The sequence below is a fragment of the Dreissena polymorpha genome, chromosome 7 (genome assembly GCF_020536995.1).
Source record: "Dreissena polymorpha isolate Duluth1 chromosome 7, UMN_Dpol_1.0, whole genome shotgun sequence".
NCBI lineage: Eukaryota > Metazoa > Mollusca > Bivalvia > Myida > Dreissenidae > Dreissena > Dreissena polymorpha.
In genome coordinates, this window is record NC_068361.1 from 88,355,312 (window position 1) to 88,377,256 (window position 21,945).

Consider the following 21,945-nt stretch of genomic DNA (forward strand, 5'->3'; position numbering starts at 1 on the left):
ACATTTTCTGTAAGCAACCTACACCATAATCTTTCTGCAACTTTTGTAAGTACTTAACCGATGTTCCGGGAGGAATGAAACCTGAAAAATAACAGTGTAGTATTTCAACATGGTCACTTATCTAAGTATCACATACATTTATCAGTCATCCATGCCACTATTTTAATTAAGTTGCTACTTGATCACTCAAGTGTTCTGCCGCGCTCCTGTCTTGTGTATGCTTAGGATACGAAAATGAAGCTAAAACGTCTTGAGTATTATATTAGACGCCAAATCAAATAACTCACCGTTTGACTATTTTGATTTTGATGAAGTAAATGTTGATTGCAAGCACTATTTAAGGTCAACATTTATGCATTCTCAGATACAAACAGACAATGAAATTTCGAAACGAAAAACTTCATTTAATTGACATCAGGCTTGTTGTGTGAAAAGTTTTTATGTTCTTTTACATTTTAGGAGTTGCTATGTTTAACACCTTTTATTGAACATGTACACACAAGAAAGTTAACTTGGCTTTTCCTATACTATATTGGAGGCTTCATCATGAAATTGAATGACGATGATCTAAATATTAAACGTATGACGATATGTCTCGGAATCTTTGTAACTAAGGAAGTGGTGTGGTTGAAGCTTTGCAACTAAGGAAGTGATGTAGTTGAAGCTTTGCAACTAAGGAAGTGATGTAGTTGATATTCAGTTTAGTTTATTTCATCGTACATCAAAAAGGAACAATCATTTTGCTATGAATTGCATTCAACAATTGAGCACTTAAATAGTTATTAAATTGATTTCAATTTTTTTTATTGCTATGTAATTTGAATTTTGATGCCATGAGTTTAAATTTAATATACAATAAAATGTTTCGTGAACACATCTGCATCAAGTGTAAGGATTGTAGGTTAGCTCTTTAAACCCACAATTCATTGTTGACAACAGTTGTATTCGGTATGTGTGTATCTGTTTGAGTTTGTAATTGTTTGTCTCGTATATCTAGTTTTTGTCAACACTGATCCCTTGGCGTTAATGAATGAGAACATGATTTAATAAGAATTATCTCCAACCTTGCAGCTGAAGATTCACTTGTGTTGTTGCTGTTTTTTAAGAAAATCACTACGTACCTATTATTGTATTATTTTGCAATAACAATTTTTGTAAAATATTGCGAAAGATAAGTTATAGTTTTATTGTATATTTTTTTAATTATTCAATAACTTAAATCCATGTATCGTTCTCAAGTGGTGCACGCTTTTTAATTCTCAAATATAAACAACCTCTTTGTAATTACAGTTATTGACATGTCGCAAACACGCGGCTGATTCAAGGTCTTCACAAAATTGGTTGAATGACTTTTGAAACAATAAAAAAAAGCTTAACATTCATACAAACTGTTAGACGAATAGAAAGCCATCCAGGAAAAAAAAATATATATATTAATAACGGAACAGACGTATGTATGCCTGGATTACGTTGGATTTTAATGTACCATGCCTACGGTAATTCAGGCTTAATTTTGTTTAAGCATTGGGCATAATTGTTTGTTAGGATCTTACATTCGCCAATCCGTCCACTGACGAAATAGACGAAAATTAATGCCTGACGAATAATAATGGTTTTACAGTATATGTGTTATTATATATCGATATATAGACCATGTACCTCCAAAAACTGCCTCGAGTAATTCGCGTATATTGGCAGATTGCTCAACACTCATCCCTAGGACGTCTATAATGTTAGGCAACTTATTCAGACAATTTGAAACTGCTTCTTTTTGTAAACCTTGGAGATCAATCTTCTCAATCCCACAGTTTTCAAACCTATATATATATATATATATATATATATATATATATATATATATATATATATATATATATATATATATATATATATATATATATATATATGAATATTAGAATATTGGCTATTGTACATTTTTAACAAAATCTAAAGACATAACCCATTTGTAAATGCCTTCGATTGTTACACATGGTACACTGTATAAGTTTTAACTATACTTCATGAACATTAAATACCTTATACATTGAACCACTATAAACATGAACTTGCAAGATTAAAACAAAAATACTGACAGTGGTTCTAAAATTAAATAGAGTACCTCTGTGACACAAAGTCAAGGACATCTGTAAAGTAAATATGATATTTACCATTCAAATGCCAGTGTTTTTGATGCCACGTTCCCGTGACCAGCTTTTGCTTTGTGGAAATATTTTCCCGTCATGGCTTTGATGATGGTGGTCACCATTGCACCTTTTCCTGCACCGATGCTGCTCAGCAGAAGAAGAACCTCTGGATCTTTTCTGTCCGGTCTACTCTCAACAAAAGTAATAACGCACCCATGCCTGAACGCTTTGTAATTTTTTATATACAAGTCATATTTTATTGAATGTTTGCATTATTATAGATAATGCAATATTCTTCTTTACTACATACTTGTCGAGATATATTACTTAACATGAAATCATTTAGCTGTATTTAAATCTTAAACTTTAAATAAATATATGTTTTGCATTTTGAAATATAAAAATAATGCAATATTAAATGAACAATGTCAAATGAACAACGTTTGATCGCGAAGTTTGCGGATTTGTAATTGGACAGTCCATGTAAACATCATTAAACAAAGTTATAGTCAGTTATACTCCATGGAAAGTTCATGCTTTTGAAGGTGAGATATGACCCTATTTACAATTTTTCTCGCATATTATTCCATATTAAGATTAACCGGATCGTGTAGTCCACGGCACATTTTATAACAACGTTATTAATATGTATATTAATGAAACAATTAAAACATTTAATATTAACACTGAGAATGTCTGTAAATAAGAGCGTTATACAAAGCCCCGATGTAGGCTAAACTTAGGTATGGTGTACACTATTGACATGCAGTAAAGTGCCTTTTAAACTTCGAAATACTAGTAATTTACATTCCAGAAATGGTTTCGAACTTAGCTATAAATACCAATAACTACAGATGAAATTAAACGTTCTTACATTTTAATATTTGTTGTAATCAACTTGGCTGGCGGATACAAGTAAAATATTAACTTTACCTATTACACAGCTCTGCAATTTCACATATCAGTTCAACGTTTTCTTCCCGTTTGTTTAACTGATCTTCTTCCAAGTCCTTTTGTGTTGTGTCTAATAAAACGTATTGAGGATTTGAAGTATATAATTATAAATTATCGACAATACAATACAAAACATGCGTGTATTATTGAAAAAATTCATATTCGAAATGTTCCCTTTACAAAAATTTGCACTTAATGTATCCAGCTATTCAGTCGGGTCTACTGGCGTGAAAATTCTATAAAATTGTATCGGCTGTTAATAAAGGTCAATAAAAAAGAAAATCTGGGTGAGGTAGCTACGCCGTAAAAAAAACTGAACACATTTTTGACCAGTTAATATTGATAAGCTATGCTTGTGTTGACAGTTAAAAAGGCTATAAGCCAAAAAGAATATAGCACGTGTTAAACCATGTCCGGAAGACATGACATCCTGTATATTTCCGTTTTCTAGCCCATCACTGCCGCAATTTTTATCTGCAGAAAAACACAATCGACAGAATACACGTGAAGAACAGTTGCAATAGGCAATATGATAATGTTACGAAGATAAGAAGTAAATATTAATCTATAACATTTAAATTAACAAATACGACATGAGTATGTTTTCCATAACCGAGTGTATGCTCATTGAATGATTCATCTTTTTTGGCAGATTAAACAATACGAAGGTTTAACAGATCGTGTTAAATCGATAATCCCGTCTAGTATGTCAATTAGGCGATTTAGGCCACTCCTGTTCAAAGCTCGAATGATTTGTGCTATTGTTTTTCATAAATAAGAACTTACTTAGTCTACATGAATAACGTCATCATTATCAGACGTAATTTCATTGAGATTTATAAGAAAAATAAGTTTGCATGTGAAATAAATCTGATTTGCAACGAACGAACTGCTCATTGTAAATGCGCTTAACTCACATTTGTTGATGCTTACATAACTAATGGGAGTGCCTTTTCTGAAGTAAGTGCAAATAAACCATATGGGCTGAACATATTTCTATATTTATCTTCTTGTTTTGAAAAACACATAAACACTAAACATGAAAATCCACAGACTATATTTAAATAAGCAGTATATTGCACTCACCTTGAATTCGAAAGTTGTTCATGTTACAAGGTTTATTGTCGGATGTCATGTGTACGAATTTGTATTATGCTTATCGACCGGGTCAGGTGCGATCATTGCATACAGACGTGAGCGTGAGTATTGAAATCTCGTGTATGTTTAGACTGTCGTACACTATCTCAATATATTTGCTATTAAATGCTTTGTTTAGAAAAAATTAAAGCCAAATTTTTTGTTCAAAGAAGCATTAATGGAAGAAAAAGTATTTGCCTTTAATGTTAATATTGCAACATCTTACTGTTTCAATTAAATGGTGCACTCCCATGTGATATAACGCCACTACCATGGGATATAACGCCACTACCATGGGATATAACGCCACTTCCATGGGATAAAACGCCTACTACTCAATCGACAGGCATGACATGTCTGTTGGTATCCCAGCAGAGTTATCAGTACTTAGCCGAATAAAGTTGTACCAGAAAATGTCTCCATATCTGAAAAATAATATTTTGTCTTTACATTTCACAATATTTGTCCATGATGAAAATAAGAAATATTCATGTTTCCGTCAGGTAAAAAATACACAAATATATTGCAATAAAGGCTTCTGAACAAAAAGTGCCTACATTCATTTTTGTTAAAGTCCAAATTTTTCCACACGTTATACTATTAATAATGTCACAAAATCATATTATGAAGAACAAGAAATATCTTTAAAAAAGATATACGGCGTAAATAGTTTAATGAATGAGATCAAGGATAGCGAATGTCTTTTTCTGTGCAGTTCTTAGCTGCATCACACGCAGTACGGGATGTTACGGGGAGTTTTCGCGGCTTATTTTACATTATAACATATTGCTGGTCATAAACCTATAGATACAAAACAGAAAACCAAAAGAAGAATGGAAGTGAAATTTAAACATATGAGTCAACCGGCCACACGAGAACAAACCTGTTTTAGTGGTCTGTCGGGCATTGCTATTTGATTCGATTATTAACAGTATCGAGAATCATCGTGCTCATGCTTAAAGTGATATTATGGGCATTTTGCACTGTTGAATTGAGCTGAAAAGAATTAACAGGTCAAAATAGTTAGTTAAAATGTGGTTACTGATCAATTATCTGCAACTCACCTTGCTACCAGTTGTTTATAAAAATATATTTTATATTCGATATTCTTACGTGACCCACCCAGTCCTGTAAGCTGAAATGATCCGTAAAACAATATTGTGCCTTTGTGTCGTATGAACAAATCTGCACTAAAACTAAATTTAGGTTCAACTCGTAAACGCATGATCAGTTGTCAAACGAAAGTACGGTTGATATTCAAATGCATTATTTTTCTCTTTCTGGTATATTGTTTTAGTATGTTGATGCTGCATTAATTACTATAAGTGTATATGAAGTAGAAACATCAAAAATAATCAACGGTTGCGATAGACACCTATAAACTGTTACATGCTCATAATATCACTTTAGTACATTAGGCAATATGGTGGAATAATTATTGTTAAATTTATTAAAAATAATATTTATCATTGTATTGTTGAAAACACATTAAGAATCTATTATTGACATACCATAATTATATTGCTGAATATCTTCTTTTAACATATTTCTGGTCTAAAGAAAATTCCAGGTCACCTAGTTCACGGATAGCGTCTTTATTATATAACGATTATTTTACTGACCGCGAACTCCGGTGATGACCTGTATATAAACTCTGAATGTCCGCGACTTGACCCGAAACATCGCGGGTTGAAATGCAATTCTTTAAAGTGAGGCCTCGCTTCCACTGCTCTTTATACTTTTACATGTTAACATGTTGACAGGAATATTGAAGTAAGTACTAAATATGAGAACATAGCCTTTTAAGTATAAACGCTTTTGCGCTGGTAATACTCTGAAAATAAAAGGTGTACGCACAAACTGTATTGATGTCGAGAATTGAGTGTAAAACTGTTCTATCTATTAAGCCTTTTCATTAGAGATAAAATTGTTTCATACAGTAAAACAGTGTTACAAAGACGCGGATATGTTTCTAATGTTCTGGTGGTATACTCAAATCAGCCAATGGAATAAATGAAGTGTATTCATTCGTACCTAGCCGCGGGAAATTTTATTTGAATTTTATTGGACACTTACAAAGGTCAAGTCAGGGTGAAAAGCTGGCTTAATGCAGCTTACGCCGAAAAATATGTCTGTATACGTTTGCAGTGTAATGATTTTAAGAGATGCATTTAAGAAACATAAATAACGTGATGTCAGTGTTATGATATTTATTTATATTGTATTGCTAAGTTTAAAATGTAATTATCTTTTAACATAACCCGATATACTGTCACATTCGAGTATACTGTTTCTTAAATGATATGCGTTTCAAAGTACCACGGCATAATTGCCTTAAAGCCACACACCATATTTGGCATAGTAAATTAAAGTATAAATAAGAAACATATTTTATCTATGCCAATTAGAATTTATCTGGTGGTTACAGGGTAGAAATCCGTCTTTTTTGCGCTTTAAAACTTAAAAATAATCGCGTTTGTCGAAATGGACGTATACGTCTGGAAATCTTACTTTCGGTTTTAAAAGCTGTACCGTTTGAAAAAAAATACTTGCTAACTAGGCTATATATTTATTGACAATTTTGCACACTTTCAAATTGCATCTATATGTAATGATGAACATGTATTTCATTTCAAAGTCAAAGGCAATGTGTGTGTCTTTAATGTATTTAAAATAAACTGTTAAATGTAAATTTCTTGAAAAACAATTATAGCTTGCTGCCATTAAAAAACTTGTCAGCCGTAATTTGAGTGTTTAAAATTCATATAGAGTGTCAACTATTGTATTTCTTGGTAATGCTTTGTATTGCCAATGCAATTATTAATATTGGTTTTGCTAGTATCGTCATATGTGAAACCCTCACGCTACGTTAACATTATTGTTATATGTTAAGCGTTTAGCTGGTTTCTGTTTCCATTGTATTCTACATGCGATCGGCAATTGAATATGAGTATCTAAACAAAAATTAATTACATGTATTTCGATGCTGAACATGAATTTAAGGTTAAGTGTTTTCTATTTTGTTTAGAAGTTTCTAATCGAATATCAGCAAACAGTGCATTGCATTGAGTCGCGGCTGATTACACCACCGATACAAGCTGGGTTATCACAGTGCGGATCATTCCCAAGAACATTACATAATATATTACGTATTTGTTTTTAAATTTTAAACGACACGATAAATTATTACTGAATTATGAAAGGAAACAACCAAAATAAAGAACAGCAATCGTATACACCTGAATACAAACAAATGGGCTTTAAACTGAAATTACACAATTAAACTGAAAACACAAATCTGAAAAATAACATATTTGAAAGTAAATCTAACTGATCAAATTTTGATTCAAATTTAAATACAAATAAACTTCTATATTCATAAACACAAGTATAGAATATAACCAGTTATCGGTTATAACCTTTTAAACATATACATATGGTTGCTATGTACTCACTTATTAAACTGTACGTAAATGATGTGTGCATCGTGTTTGTATGTGATGTATGCAATTGCATCAACTATATTACACAATACAGAACACAGACACAAACAAAGCATCTACAAAAAGAATAATCAGAAATAATAATGATTTGAAATATTAAAAATGTCGATGTGCATGTATGGTTTTGTTATCGATGTGCACACCAATACGAATGTTCCATGCACGAATCTAGTTTTAATCGATTTGTGATTGCAGACTTATGTGTTTTAGACAACCCGAAAAAAATATGTATAACATTGTACTATTGAACATGTTCATTTTTGGACATCTTTATTTAATGTCTGTTTCATGGGAAAGAACATTGATCTATAAGCAATACCAAATGAAACCAGATCACGAAGTTTATTTTAACGTATAAAATAGCAGTCTGGAAGGCTGTGCGAAATATCTCGGCGATATATAAGCTTTAAATATTGATAGATTTTGAAATTTCTTTGCACAAATGTCCACCATTATAATACGACGTATAAAAGGTCAAATGTAAGGGTCACGCTTTGATGCTAAAAGTCTGCGTTTGTTATAAAACACATTGGGGATAGAACAAACGGCCTTGTGGTTACAGTTGAAATTATATGCTTTGTCGGTCTTATCTGGTAAAACAAGCAATTATTTCTTAGTGTGCGTTTAAATCTTGAACGGCTTTGTTTCGGCCGCGACAACTCTCGGATTTGATAATTAAAAAAAAGAATGTCACTTCAGTAATACGCTTTTAAAGTATGATTTACGTTTTTAAGTTTCTAAAGCGATTGCTTTTGGACAAAAGTGTATAGAACTAGTTCTCTCAGCAGAAGGAACTGATCTGTTCTGAGAAGCCCATGTGATCTTTTTCTTAAACATTTTTTGAACCCGGAAAAGTAAGCATTGTTACAGCCATAGTGTACACACCGGTCTTACTGACATGTGTACTAACGCGAAAGGAACTGTGGGTAGCACTTCTTTTACGAGTGAAAAGTGAAAGCGAAAGTAGGTCGGGTAACCGTGCTTCTGATAATCGCTATCAGTCTAAATAGAGATTCAAAATCACATTTAAACATTATTAAATAACATTTTGTTAAACAACATTCCGTTTTAAACACACAATAAAAAAAGATTTTTCTTTCATTATTGACATTTTCATTCCTATGCAGAACTACTTTGACGGAAGCATAATTCCCCAAACCAGGGGAATGTGATGCGTCTTAGTATAGAGGTGACAATAACGTAGTGACGTCACTATCTATGTTTAGAATGTTGTTACAGCTGATCTGAGGAATTTTGGTAATTATTTTGAAAAATAATTTGAATCCTACAGTGTTCAAATGGTATCACTGAAGCATAAAAAAATTCCTTCCCTTGGAAGCCATGCTTTATATCGAACCAAAACCATTTGTGAATACGAACTATACTTATTAATAGAATATATATTCGTAGGAAATGTCATTTTTGATGGGCAAATATTCAACCTTATTTTATGTTCTCGGGCTTTTTCTTTAAATTAACCTAGTTTTTATACCTCATTTGATCCAGTTTCGAACACGGCAAAGATTATTAAGACAAATGATCTTACAAAATTTCCTGAAGATTGGGCAATACATGTGGCATCTGGAGTGCAAAAGGTAAATGTGGATGACGAACGACCTTCGACGGGGCAAAAAAAAAATCACAAATGCTCCTAACAATCTGCACATACTCAGCACATAACGCAACAATTACGTTACGTTGCGTTATTTTACGTAACAAAAAAAAAAGTCATCTTGGACTTTTTGACGATGCTGCGAAGGATCGTCTAAGTTATCATACCATGTAAAGAAAAATCACAATGGCGACCTATGTAAAAGACCGAGCCAGTCCGATTGAGATAGCTCAATTTTTCTAATCGGCATACCTCGCTGATTATCATTGATAAAGGTAAATATTAATAGAACAGCATATTCTGGGGAAACAGATTCAATAAGTGTATGAAAACGTTAATTTTAATTAGTAATTTTACATCCATTTTATTTTTTATATATTTTCTATATATTTTCTCTATTTTGTTTGATATTTGTTCTCGATTTTGTAAATAAATTGCGAGTGAAAACATGTAAAATTAACTTTTTACGCGATCACAAATCTAATTTCGAACCTGCAAATTGTAAACGATGCACTGCTATGATATATATAGATAAAACAACATTTCTTTGTGTAGTTGTCCGTCCCGCTTGCGCAGTGGTAAGCATGTTCACTTTTTCACCTGTACGACACCGGTTCGATTCCCGCTCACGGCGCAATGTTATTTTTTGTTTGTTTTGTGGTCACCATTCCGGACAGGTGGTTTTTTTCCGGATAATCCTACCCCCCCCCCCCCCCCCCCCCCCCGCAGCACAAGACCATAAAAAAAATTGAAAAGTATTTCAGTAAGACTCAAATAAATAGCTTGAAATTGCAGCTATCATTCAAAATTCGCCCCAACTGTCGTCAATCTAAGGTTATTAGGTAGGAGTGCTGGACACACTCCGGGTCCCAACATTATGCAGCCTCAGGCGCGGAGGTAACTCATAACCTTGGAAAAACACAAATACACACACTGGGTGCAGCCTAGGCGCTTATAGACTTAAACAAGGCAACAAACTCAAGTGCGGGCACAATCATTTTAAATTTACATATTTAATACGATATTCTAACAGAAATTACACAACCACCTAAGTGTACATACCATGTTTGATAATTCGTTCGATTGTTAGATTTCAGCATATACATGTATACGGTCATATCGCTTTGGTTAGTTAACTTATCCATATGTTCCTGGGCGAACTCGAATAGTCAAGTGCTCTTACGATTGAGCTTACCTGGTCCGGCTATGTGCTCTTACATACTTTCGAGAATCATCATAAAAGTATTGCCATACTTAATGAACAAACATGCCTATGCGTATTGAACTTAAATTAACAAACAATATTCAACAGGAAAAAAGCATATATCCATGTCCATGGGCATGTGAAATCACGCCCGTACATATAACATTATTAAATTAAGAACGTAAACAACGAAATAAAGTTAGGGTATGATGTACATGTGTTTTTATTATTAACGATCATGTCGTGTTTTTATATATCTGCTGAAATATAATTTTAATAACCCACAAACATTTTATTATAATAGAAAGTTTTTACGAAAAGTGGTATAGAAAAATACACGCCGATTATCTGTTTAAAGATATTTCTTGTAGATTTGATCGAGAATGTGACCCGCCTCCAAGTTTCGCTCAATGGGTCAAGTTACCCACGGGTACAACATCCCCGTACCCCTAAAAAAATTTCGTACCAGAAATGCTTCGTACCCAAATTTTTCATCGTACCCAAAATGTTCGTATCAGCATACACAATTGTGGTGATATAGATAAACTTAAATTGATGTTTTATATCAATCCTCTTCAAAAGCATCGTCACATCAGTACTGTCACTACTTTGATTGTAAATCCTTGATATGTGTTTTTTTTTCATTTTCTTTCTGAAGCTCGTTCGCGACGTCTAGAAGTTCACTTTAAGATGATGTAAATATGCGACCCTGTTCTTTTCTGTCGTTTTTGTCAATGTGTTCACACATTTTAAAACCATTGGTAATTTTTACAACTCTCATATGCTATCTAGATCAGTAGATAATTGTATCGTTATATGTTATCTATTTTCTTATTCTTACATCGAATTATACGGATATAGTCCATTCTTAAAATTGTTTGTCAAACAAAAAGCTGAATAATTAATAAAAACGATCTACTACTTGGTGATTAACCACTCAATTTAGGCAGGTTGAAATGCTATACACAAAAGAAATAAAACATAACATCGAACAATTATCACAAATCTGCTTAACTGCGCATCACTGGGATTATTCCACGTGCTTGGTAAAATGTATCCAGACAAACATTAACACGTGAACATGTATGCCTATTACTTTTTATTTTATTTCTTGTGTACAATTTCTAACTCTGTTAGTATACTTACGTCTCGAATACACGATAAATGGTTATATAGTATGGCTCTTTCATCAATACATACATTATTGCGTAATTCTCCGCTATTATTGCGTAACGTTCGCCAATAGTGCCTACTACACCAAACGTTTACACATACCATGTACTTTTCTAATATATTCAACATAACATACAAATAACTCCTTCTATTGCAAACTTAAAATGTGCATCATTTGAACAGATTTTTCAGATATAGTCATTAGAACAGTAAACTAGAATCTCCGAAATCTGTGGCAAATTTAAGACTTGCAGACGGAATTGCAAAAAATGTTGTCATTTGCTTCGAAGTATTTGCAAAACAAAAATCAGGTTTAATTCGAGAATATACTAAAAAACCTGATCAGTACATTTGTTTGTTTTTTCTGAAAACTGACAGTCACAATAATACTAAATTTGTTTAGAATAAGTTATTTAAACAAAACACATTACATAACTTACAGTAACACATTTCAAGAGAACATGAAAGTATGCTTCACTTAGGTATGTTTCTTGAACAATTATATTGGCATTCTGAAAAACAAGTCAAGATCTAGTACGTTATATCTGAAATATGCTTTCTTTGTGCATTGCTTCCACTGTGTCAAACTCCTCGCTCTGGGCTACTGTAAAGTGTTGCTTCCAATGGCCATTCAGTCCTGTAAGAAAGTTAATCAATAGGAATTATTATGTGATATTGTTTATGACCGCCGATGTTTATCTTACTCTAAACTTTATGCATGAAAGGTACTTTTCGTTCTGAAAAAACTATATAAAAAAAAGTGTTTTCAGTGGCATGTGTAGATATTTGCTCGTAATACTTTAAATTGGTTCCAGAGACTCCAAAAAGGCTATTAAAAGGTCTGAAAACATATTAAATGAAACCGTTTGTATATAGTTTTAATAACTAAAATATATATTTATATATATATATATATATATATATATATATATATATATATATATATATATATATATATATATATATATATATATATATCGCAAAGACTAGCCCTTACCATATTTGTCTTTCAGCGGGGTCCCATGCACTTTTCCGCTGGTTCCGACTTGCTGCGGGGTTGAAAGGCTGCACCTGAAATGTACAGTGGGTCCCAGTCCGGAAATTCTTGAAAAATAAACCATTCATAAATCACTTCTTGTGAACATTTAACCGAGCCAAGTACAAACAATGCAATGAAATTGGTTTCAAAATAAACGTTTAAAATTGTTGTGAAGGATAATTTGACTAAAATATATGTATGAAAAATAGTGTATGATTAACGAATGTGTTACGCTTGTAGGCATTGTAGTTTCTATTCACATGATAACTTGTGATTCTTGTGGATTTATACATTTATCAGTCTCTAGACCTCGTTAACTGTGTTTGTTGATACGAATGGTATAATGGTGAAACCAGCCCCAGTTGAAACCAAACCCTGTCTACAGCGGCCAAAGAAAAACACACAAAACCAGCCGGATATAAACAAACTTGACAGAAATACTGCCTCATAAAGACTGTGAAACCAGCCGCAAAACCAACTCCGGTCTACAGCGACCGAAAAAAAAACAAGCCCCATATAAGCTTGACAGAAATACTGTCTCAAAAAGGCGTTTGGAACTATAACGACTTCTTAGAGGGTTTACCTACCTTTCTTGTATCTGTTTTAGCCGCTCGTCAGAGTTTGTCACTTGTAAGAAGTCCGAGATACGTCGCAGCTCCGAAACGCCATTCTGTCAGAAACAATAAGAATCGGTTGAAATGTCTGTATATAATATAGCCCTGGTCCTCGAATACTTTCTTAAAGATACATTGTTATAACTTACCAAAATCATATTTTCGTAATGGACGACGAGAACGTTCGGTTTTTGGTCAGCGATGAATTTCTTCCAGGAACCGAAATAGTTAAAATAGTTGCCCGGAGGGACTAAAAAAAAAACATGTTTCCAGTTGATAATTATTTGATATGTCTTAAAAATTCTGCAAGTCTGGTCTAACGCCTGTGAAAGTAATCCATGTAAAACGTAGTTCGATTAAACTTATATTATTGACCAATAAGAAATCTTAGAACATATAAACTCCGATTTTCATTGGTTGAATATTTAAGATAAAGACTGCATACGAATAATTATTGTCATTGTGTATTTACCTGCCAAAAGATTGGGCTAAAACTGTTTACTTAATAAATAAAAACTGTATAAAGGCACTCGTTTCCTAAACAACGTGTTTTAGTTTTACGGAATCTATGTACACGACAATTTTCGCATATAAAAAAATACGTAAAGCACAGAAATATGAAAAATCTCGTTTACTCTTTCCGTCAATCCAAAATTTGAAGAATGCGCCCCATTCCATCTCTGCTCGGTCAAATATCTCGTGTTTCATCACGTGGTATCTATTAGCGACCATAGTGTCACGTGGATTGCGTGTGATAAGTATAATTTTTCCGCCATTTTGGAGATGATCGGTGGGCAACCGGGACGGTCCGAGATGAGAAAGAATGATCCTGGGAGGAGTTTGCTGCGCCACCATCTCGACTGGCAACAGGTCCAGGTTCTTAGGGGACACCGACATAATGTCATTGACCGGCCCCGGATGCACGAGGAAGTGTACAATGTTGTTGAACCAATGCGAACCTAGATTCGAAAGAATATATAATAACAAGATATAAGCAAGAACACATTTACTCAGAATGTATCGCATAAAAGTGACAAATTTCTCTTTCTTTACCGACATAAAGAAGGCTTAATTCCTCGCAAATAATTAATACTTCGTGCTGATTGTGTACAGTTCTTAAAGATGGTTTGTGCACAGTTTGGCAAAATGACAAATTTCACCAACAAATTGTTATATATTAAAAAATGACTGTATGTATTATAATTATTCATGCAAACAAAATAACACTCCTGGCTAAGAAATAAGTTGAAAATATATATTCGAAGAATGATATTCACGCATCGAAATAGTAAATTTTATCAAGCGCTATCAGGGGTGGCTCCAGGATTTTTGGTGGTTAGGGGGTGGGGGCGGGATATTGAAAGATTTGCTGGGGGCCCTAGCAGCCCGCTGGTGGGTGCGGGGAAAAGCCCTGCTAGGAGGTCCAGGAGGCGAAGCCCCCCGTAAGCTCCACGATTTTAGTGATTTTTAAGGCTTTGACAACCACTTCTCGAGCATGTCACGCCTTATATACTTTTATCAAAGTACCTTCTTATAATGCCAAAAAGAGCATAGTTTATCGTTTAAGGAGTCCAGGGGGGGGCGAAGCCTCCCCCCCCCCCCGAAAGCTTCACGATTTTAATGATTTTGAAGGCTTTTACAACCACTTCTCGAGCATGTCACGCCTTATATACTTTCATCAAAGTACCTTCTTATAATGCCAAAAAAGTGCATAGTCTATAGATTTTGGGGTCCAGGAGGGCGATATCTAGTTAGGTGTGAAACATCAAATGAATCTGCTTTATTTTTGCGATTTTATGGCCCCCCCCCCCCCCCCCCGGAACCGCCTATGGCTATATAAATTATAAGCATATACACTGGGGGCTGACGAGGTCAAAGCGTAGTCCGTTTCGCTACGACGTCGGGTATATGTTTTACTACGAAAACATGGTGTAAATACACTACTTAATCAGGCGAGTTCCATATTTTCTGGTGTTTATGGATTAGAGAACGGAACATCCAGTAATGGTAGGTACTTATTTTCAATAACAAACTAATAACAAATGCGCGTAGTTGCAACCTTTAAGTTTATTTTGAGCTAAAATCGAAATATTTTGATTTGAAGCAATGCATAAGGTGGTTATTCTGTTAAAATAGCCTATTACGGTAACTTAAATTAAATAAAACTACATTTTACTTCGATTCAGTGTACATTACACATTTTAAAGTACAAAACAGGTTACGAACATATATTTTAATTATGCAAATTCTTTGTTTCGAAGGAAATTACAAGTCGTTTTATGTAAAGGTTTCGCACAGAGTATGTATTGGTTGCGCAACGAAGTACAAATATAATGTATAGGTTGCTCAACGAAGTTTCTGTATCCATTTCTGGACATATCACATGCAGTTTTCAGTTACTGCAGACTGCCATTTCCCAGTGCAAAAGATGCCGTGCTTCACTGTGCGCATGAACATCCAAACGAAAAGGTTGAACCCGGTGAAAGCCTGCAGAGTCCCGGCAGAGCCCCGGTATACCGTCACTACGCCGGCACTCACCGGGGTTATACCGGCATCAGACCCCGGCAGAGCTGCGGCAACGCCCCGGTTTAACCGGGGACAACCGGGGCTCCACCGGGAAAGTATTCAAATGTTTAATACCTCCGGGATGAACCAGGAGTTACCGGGAAGGACCGGCAATAACCGGCTTGGCACTGGAAACAACCGGGACTGCATCGGGAACAACCGGGACGGTACCGTCAGAGCACCGGTTTACTTATGTAACGTAGCTATAAAGGGACTCTGCCGGCATTCACCGGGGCGTTGCCGTAGCTCTGCCGGGGTGGTTTTGGGCCCCGGTGGAGCTAAGGTGCCGTCCCGGTTGTTCCCGGTACAGTCCCGGTTGTTCCAGGTGCCACGCAGGTCGTTGCCGGTCCTACCCGGTGACTCCCGGTTCATCCCGGAGGTATTAAACATTTTAATACTTTCCCGGTGGAGCACCGGTTGTCCCCGGTCGTCCACGGTTTATCCCGGTGGAGCACCGGTTCATCCCGGTAGGGCCCCGGTTCATCCCGGTAGATGCCTGATCACGCACTGGGGCTCCGCCGGCATCATAGTGAGACTGGGCCTTAACCGCATTGTAACACGAAGTAAATTTACCGGCCGTCATGTACGCAGTTAACAATAACCTGTGACAGAAACCCACTGCCACAACTTTACAACAATATATTGATTATGCAATTGCGGATTTGTGCCATTGGGGTCCTACTTTCCACACCTTACGGCTGTTACAGGTGTGGATTTTACAGGTACAATCATGTATACGAACATGAAATTCACCTCAAAATTAGTTGACGATTACCGATTTTCAAGAAAATCGCTTTGATATATACAATGTAAAAATCAAAATCCGTATGAGATAAATAATGATCGAAGTTGGAACATGGGATTTACTTTGACATAAGCAGAGTTTCGAGATAAGCGAGTTGGGAATAACGAGAATCGAATGTCATTTGATAAAGAGTACCGTATGCTGAAAACCTATCGTCGGTCTCTACCAAAATGAACGTATAAGGGATTGTCAAAAGGTGAAGATGCGTCATTTTTATTGAGACCGACGACATTAGGTTCTCGACTCTCAACTGTCATCTTATATATGGATTTTCGATTTTAATCGTTTCCTTTGGCCTAGTCGTGAATGTAATTATATCATAATAATGTGCATTACCATGTCGACTGTGCGCTTCGGATCATGTTGTGCCGTTGTTACTACCTCTGTCTCAAAGGAAACATCCAGCCACTCCATGACTCTGTATTAATTTTTTTTCTTCTTTATTTTGCCTTTGAGAGATAACCAATACGTCTTCTGTGAGAAACGCATGCACGCTAAAGCGTTGTCGTAGCGAGGCATATACGTATTCTGTCAGAGACATGATCATGCCTTATAATAATATGTAGCCTTTATTTCTGATAACTGGGTCACCCTACACATTTCTAAACACCCCAGTGGCTTAACAATACATAGATCAATATGGAAATTGTAAAATTGTGTCAATTAAACACAGTTGTAAACCTTAATTGCATTTTTTAAAAGTGAAACTTGACTTCGGTTTGATAAATCAGCGGTCTATTTCATGTTTAACCGCATAAACCAGACACATCTTGGATTATAATTTGATGTAACAGACCTATGAAATGACATTGTGCTTAAATTCAGAGTTTTGTTATTACAAAATCATAATCTTACATGTTTTAAACACAATTTTCGACTTATCCGTTCTCGATGTCATGTGTATTTAAACAATGTTTTCGTAGTAAAACATATACTCGACGTCGTAGCGAAACGGACTGCGCTTTGACCTCGTCAGCCCCCAGTGATATATATATTTGGTTTTATGTACTTTCTCACTAATAATGTTATCGCATAGTAATAGTTAATACAGATGTGTGCATGTAATAGTGGCGGGGAATTAGCTCAAGTGGTAGAGCGCTCGCTTAGCATGTGAGAGGTAACGGGATCGATGCCCGTATTCTCCAAACTTTTAGTTTTCCAAATAAAACCATCATTTTAAAAACACGCTGGTCTTTAATTCAAAATCTTTTCTACACGAAATTATCTCATAAAGAACGCCCGTATACCACGTAAAGCATAATATTGTAATCAAGACACCAATCCTACGACGCCATTTTACGCAAAGTGTCATATAAAATAAGGAATGAATGATCTAGTAAGCCTTAGGCTTTCGATGCAATCGAGCAATAGGTTAAAACTAAAACTATTTGATAAATTTGCATATTAACTTTAAACTTCATGAGATTTAGGTTTGAATTAATAAAAAAAACACGATCGATACATTTTGTAGGAAATCCTTTGATTATATATTATTCTATTATTATAAGTCCGTTCGTATTTGATTATGTACATCCTTCCATATTCCATTAGCGAATGGTACAGGCTTATCCGGTACGATACTTTACGTTCAAGCTTTAAGCCCCGTTTTCCCAGAGCGAAACTCATATATAACAAAAATTTCCCCACCAGTTTTGGGATAGCTGCACAGCAGGATGTCATGGTCCTGGTACAGGAAGTCCTTTATGTCCTTCAATTGCTGTTCGGGCTCGATCTTCTTCGCGTTCGCCGGCGAGACCAGTTCCTCGTGTTCTATGACGTCAAAGCCAACGCCGGTGGCGTCACGCACTGAGCTTGTCTTCCATTCCATGATGGGTTATATGTACTAAAATATTAATTAAATTCAAGTACCATGTAAGCTGGTTCAAACCAGATTTTTACAGTTAAAATGCTGCCGACGAGTGTGTATTTGTTGTCATAGATGAAGACATTGTTAAAACATATAACAACTTTTTTTTTAATTCTCGTCGATAACGTAGCTTTTATCGAAAGTTGTTTTAAATGGACATTTTCACGTTTTGGTAAATTGATAAAATTATTATTTTTTAAATAATTCAGATTCGCACATGTTCCTTGTAGTTATGATATTCGTGAGGAAACAGTAATTTTGAACATTTACCATGCTCTAAAATATCCATTATATGCATCTTTTGACGATTTTAAAACCTAAAAATTATAAATCTTTGCAACGCGAAACGATTGAATAATTTGGACAGTTCTGTTGTTGTCGTCATATTTTGTGATACTACGAAGATTGTTTATATAAAGTATAAAATTCACAAGTCATCGTATGAGCACGGATGGTCGAGTGGCCTTAGTGTTTGACTTTTACTCTAGAAGTTGTGGTTCGAGCCCAATTGAGGGTTACTCTTTTTCTTTCTTTAATTTTATTCCTATTTTTAACTGGAGCTTTTTAGGTCCGTTTTTTACATTTATCAATATAAAGCATTGAATGAAAAACTTCAATACATGCCAAAATCCGTGAAAAGGCCCCTTTAAACAATATGCTATATACACACGCTTGCCAGTTATAAATTACGCAACGAGTTAAGGTCAACAAGGTCACGGCTGACATAATATGACAACTAATGATTTTTGTTTAAAGTAGACGAATGAATATCAACCGGATGTGCATGTGGTTTATTAGAATTAAAGTACATCACGACCGTTAATCGCAGGAGCCTTCTATGTTTGGAGATGCCCCAATACACGAGACAGACTTCCAAGGTGGTGCTAAGAACCGGAAGTTTAAAAAACAATTAAGAAATCTAGAGGGAGGGTAGATATGCTATATATTTTTATACCACATATTTGGTCATGATGATTTATTCTCACTGTATTTGTATATTTTCTATACATATAATTTCGGGCCATCAGAGGACTCCAGAGTACTTTTTAAGACCTTATAGATTCAAACTTTACATTATACATGTATATGACAAAATGGTTATGGGAACTTGATATTGTTTACGATTATATTTCTGTTCATCCAATTAATTGAAACATTGTTTTACAACACATGTTTGTCGTTTTTCAATATTTTCCTTAGCTGCATCAATATGTTGAAATGCTTTATTTCTGTGCTTGTTAATATCAGTTCCCCTATCTGTTATTAATTGCAATGTGCGCAAGTTTCACTGATACATATATTCACTTACTCAAGTTCCCTGTATGGCTTCTTCAAAAATAGATACAACAAGGCCAAAAACATATGCCCTATGTTCCGACTTATATCGCCAAAAGTGGACAATTTGGCCATACTTGTGTTATATCGCCGCCATTATTATACCTGAAGGGCATATATCTTCATCATGTCATTGTGTTTGTGTGTAAGTATGCATGCGGGTGTGTATGGAGAGGAGGGGGTAAATTTTTGTGAGCGGCTCATACTTTGTCGTGAATTATGTGTGTGTGTGTGTTTTCGAGATAATTTGCAAAAGCGGTAATTATATAAAGTATACCTTTCGCATCCAACACATTTCGGGTGTATATTGTACGATCCGGGGTTTTTCAAGTTGCTGACCTTTTTAACAGAGCTGATCCATTTAAGATTTAAATTCTTACAACTATTTCCAAAAGAACGTTCTATTAAAAAAACAATTGCTAATTTTGAAATATGAAATAAACCAACTCAAGTGTGTTAATTCTGTATAGATTTGGGTTTACGTATTTACTTTGAAAAAAAAATAAATAATCATATTGAAATATGTATAGATCTTTTATCTTCCAAATTAAATTAATGTGATGATCATCATGCTCACAAGATAAAAAAATACTTTAAAATACAGATGAGTGCTTTACTGTGACCAATTTAAATGCACGCGATGATAGGGATTCATTCTGTAATAAGTCCTGTTCCTCAGCCAGAATATCTTGAGCAAACGTTCATGGGTCGTTTAAATATAATTTATGTATATCTATATGTCTAGTAAAACAAATGAGATTTTGTTAAATCGACATATCAGTTTATACTGTATACATTTTTAAAACTGACAGTCCCTAATTACTTATAACTCGTGCATTACTGTATGATTTTAAGCGCTACTGTCCCTTTAAGCAGCATTTCAAAGTCAGTATATCCCTATACACGCATATACACAAATATATTAAACTATGATCATGCATTGCTAAAATTACTTAGATATTGTGTATATGTTCCTTAACCGTAAAACCGATGAAGTCCATGGTATCAAGTGCGTTCTCATACACATGATACACATGTCAATGTCTTGTTTCAAACCGGAAGTGCAAATTTCAAACGGAAGTCCATATCACGAGAATTTTAGTACATATGATCTGTAAACGATCATTTCCGGTCAAAGCACATTACCATCAAACATTAAAAAATAATATGAGAAAAGCAAATAATTATTAAACATGCGCCTTATATATAAATATATTTACACAGCTGTGCTTTATGTATGCGATGATTGCAATACGTATCATGTGATGACAATGTTGTGATACAACTGTCATATAGCATGCATAGGCACTACCTCTTCGTTTATCATATGAACACATCATCAATTAAGCGTAAACAAAACTTCCACCTATTAAGGATATCTAAAGTTTACCTCCAAAACTTATGTTTATGTTCTTACCTTATGTGTAACATTCCATTCATCACGCTGTGTAAATATTAAAAATAACAGATTTTAATTTGTATTCGCTCAGTTTTAATAACACCAATCTTGTGTATATTATAAAATCAAACCACGATAATATAATTTGAAATATATCGGTAAAATAATTAGTGATACATACCGGTATTATAAGAAATATTCAATAAAACTCTTCAGTACATCAGATGCAAACCAAAAACAGCACTACCTTGTAAATTCCGATTTTCAGTCATAACATAACTGCTCTTATGCTCAGTATGCTCAGTATGCTATTTAAATCAGTTGTCCTTTTACCCTATATGCGACTGATATTATCAAGCATGCAGTACTATCTGGATCTAGTGTTTTAAAGGGACGTTATTATCATTCAGAAGACAGTTAAAGGTGCATTCCCGCGTACTTCATTCACAGAAGGTTCATTTAGATGCGCACACAATTAAGGGTTTTCAATTTTAACATAAAAACATTATAATCAGTTATCATAGTGTAAGTGTGTAAAATTGAATTCATATATGTTAATTAAAGATGTGGTTTCGCACACGCTCTTTGTATAAA

General features: G+C 34.6%; 2 protein-coding genes across 5 annotated transcripts in view; both read right to left on the bottom strand.

Moving 5' to 3' along the window:
• Positions 1-4,228, bottom strand: part of LOC127840136 (uncharacterized) — a 5,375-nt gene extending 1,147 nt beyond the window's left edge. The window contains exons 1-5 of one of the 2 annotated variants that reach the window (XM_052368619.1): positions 3,507-4,228; positions 3,078-3,168; positions 2,169-2,330; positions 1,660-1,817; positions 1-81 (exon numbers count right to left, since the gene is read on the bottom strand). The exon at positions 1-81 is cut by the window's left edge and continues 138 nt beyond it. In XM_052368619.1, the coding sequence (XP_052224579.1) occupies positions 1-81; positions 1,660-1,817; positions 2,169-2,330; positions 3,078-3,168; positions 3,507-3,522 (508 nt within the window). In that variant the 5' untranslated portion in view covers positions 3,523-4,228. Of the gene's footprint in view, positions 82-1,659; positions 1,818-2,168; positions 2,331-3,077 lie in introns of both variants that reach the window. The other variant, XR_008030430.1, reaches the window with a different exon arrangement.
• A 7,412-nt stretch (positions 4,229-11,640) lies between these two features.
• LOC127840134 (sulfotransferase 6B1-like) lies at positions 11,641-21,764 on the bottom strand. 3 transcript variants are annotated; one of them, XM_052368616.1, is made up of 7 exons: positions 21,599-21,764; positions 18,398-18,593; positions 14,016-14,339; positions 13,530-13,630; positions 13,354-13,436; positions 12,725-12,798; positions 11,641-12,364 (listed from the first exon to the last, which is right to left on the bottom strand). In XM_052368616.1, exons 2-7 carry the CDS (start codon positions 18,576-18,578, stop codon positions 12,267-12,269), a joined length of 861 nt encoding a protein of 286 aa, XP_052224576.1. In that variant the 5' UTR covers positions 18,579-18,593; positions 21,599-21,764; the 3' UTR covers positions 11,641-12,266. The 3 variants fall into 3 exon arrangements, with proteins under 3 accessions (XP_052224576.1, XP_052224575.1, XP_052224577.1); XM_052368615.1 differs by having other exon boundaries at positions 21,533-21,699; XM_052368617.1 differs by lacking the exon at positions 21,599-21,764 and adding an exon at positions 20,906-21,019.
• Between the last annotated feature and the right edge of the window lie 181 nt (positions 21,765-21,945).

Coding starts and splice junctions, on each gene's coding strand:
- LOC127840134 (XM_052368616.1), bottom strand. CDS start 18,578: ATGGAATGGAAGACAAGCTCAGTGCGTGACGCCACCGGCGTTGGCTTT. Junction 14,340..18,397: donor GTGCAGCTATCCCAAAACTG/GTGGGGAAATTT, acceptor TTTCGAATCTAG/GTTCGCATTGGTTCAACAAC. Junction 12,799..13,353: donor CTAAAACAGATACAAGAAAG/GTAGGTAAACCC, acceptor TGTACATTTCAG/GTGCAGCCTTTCAACCCCGC.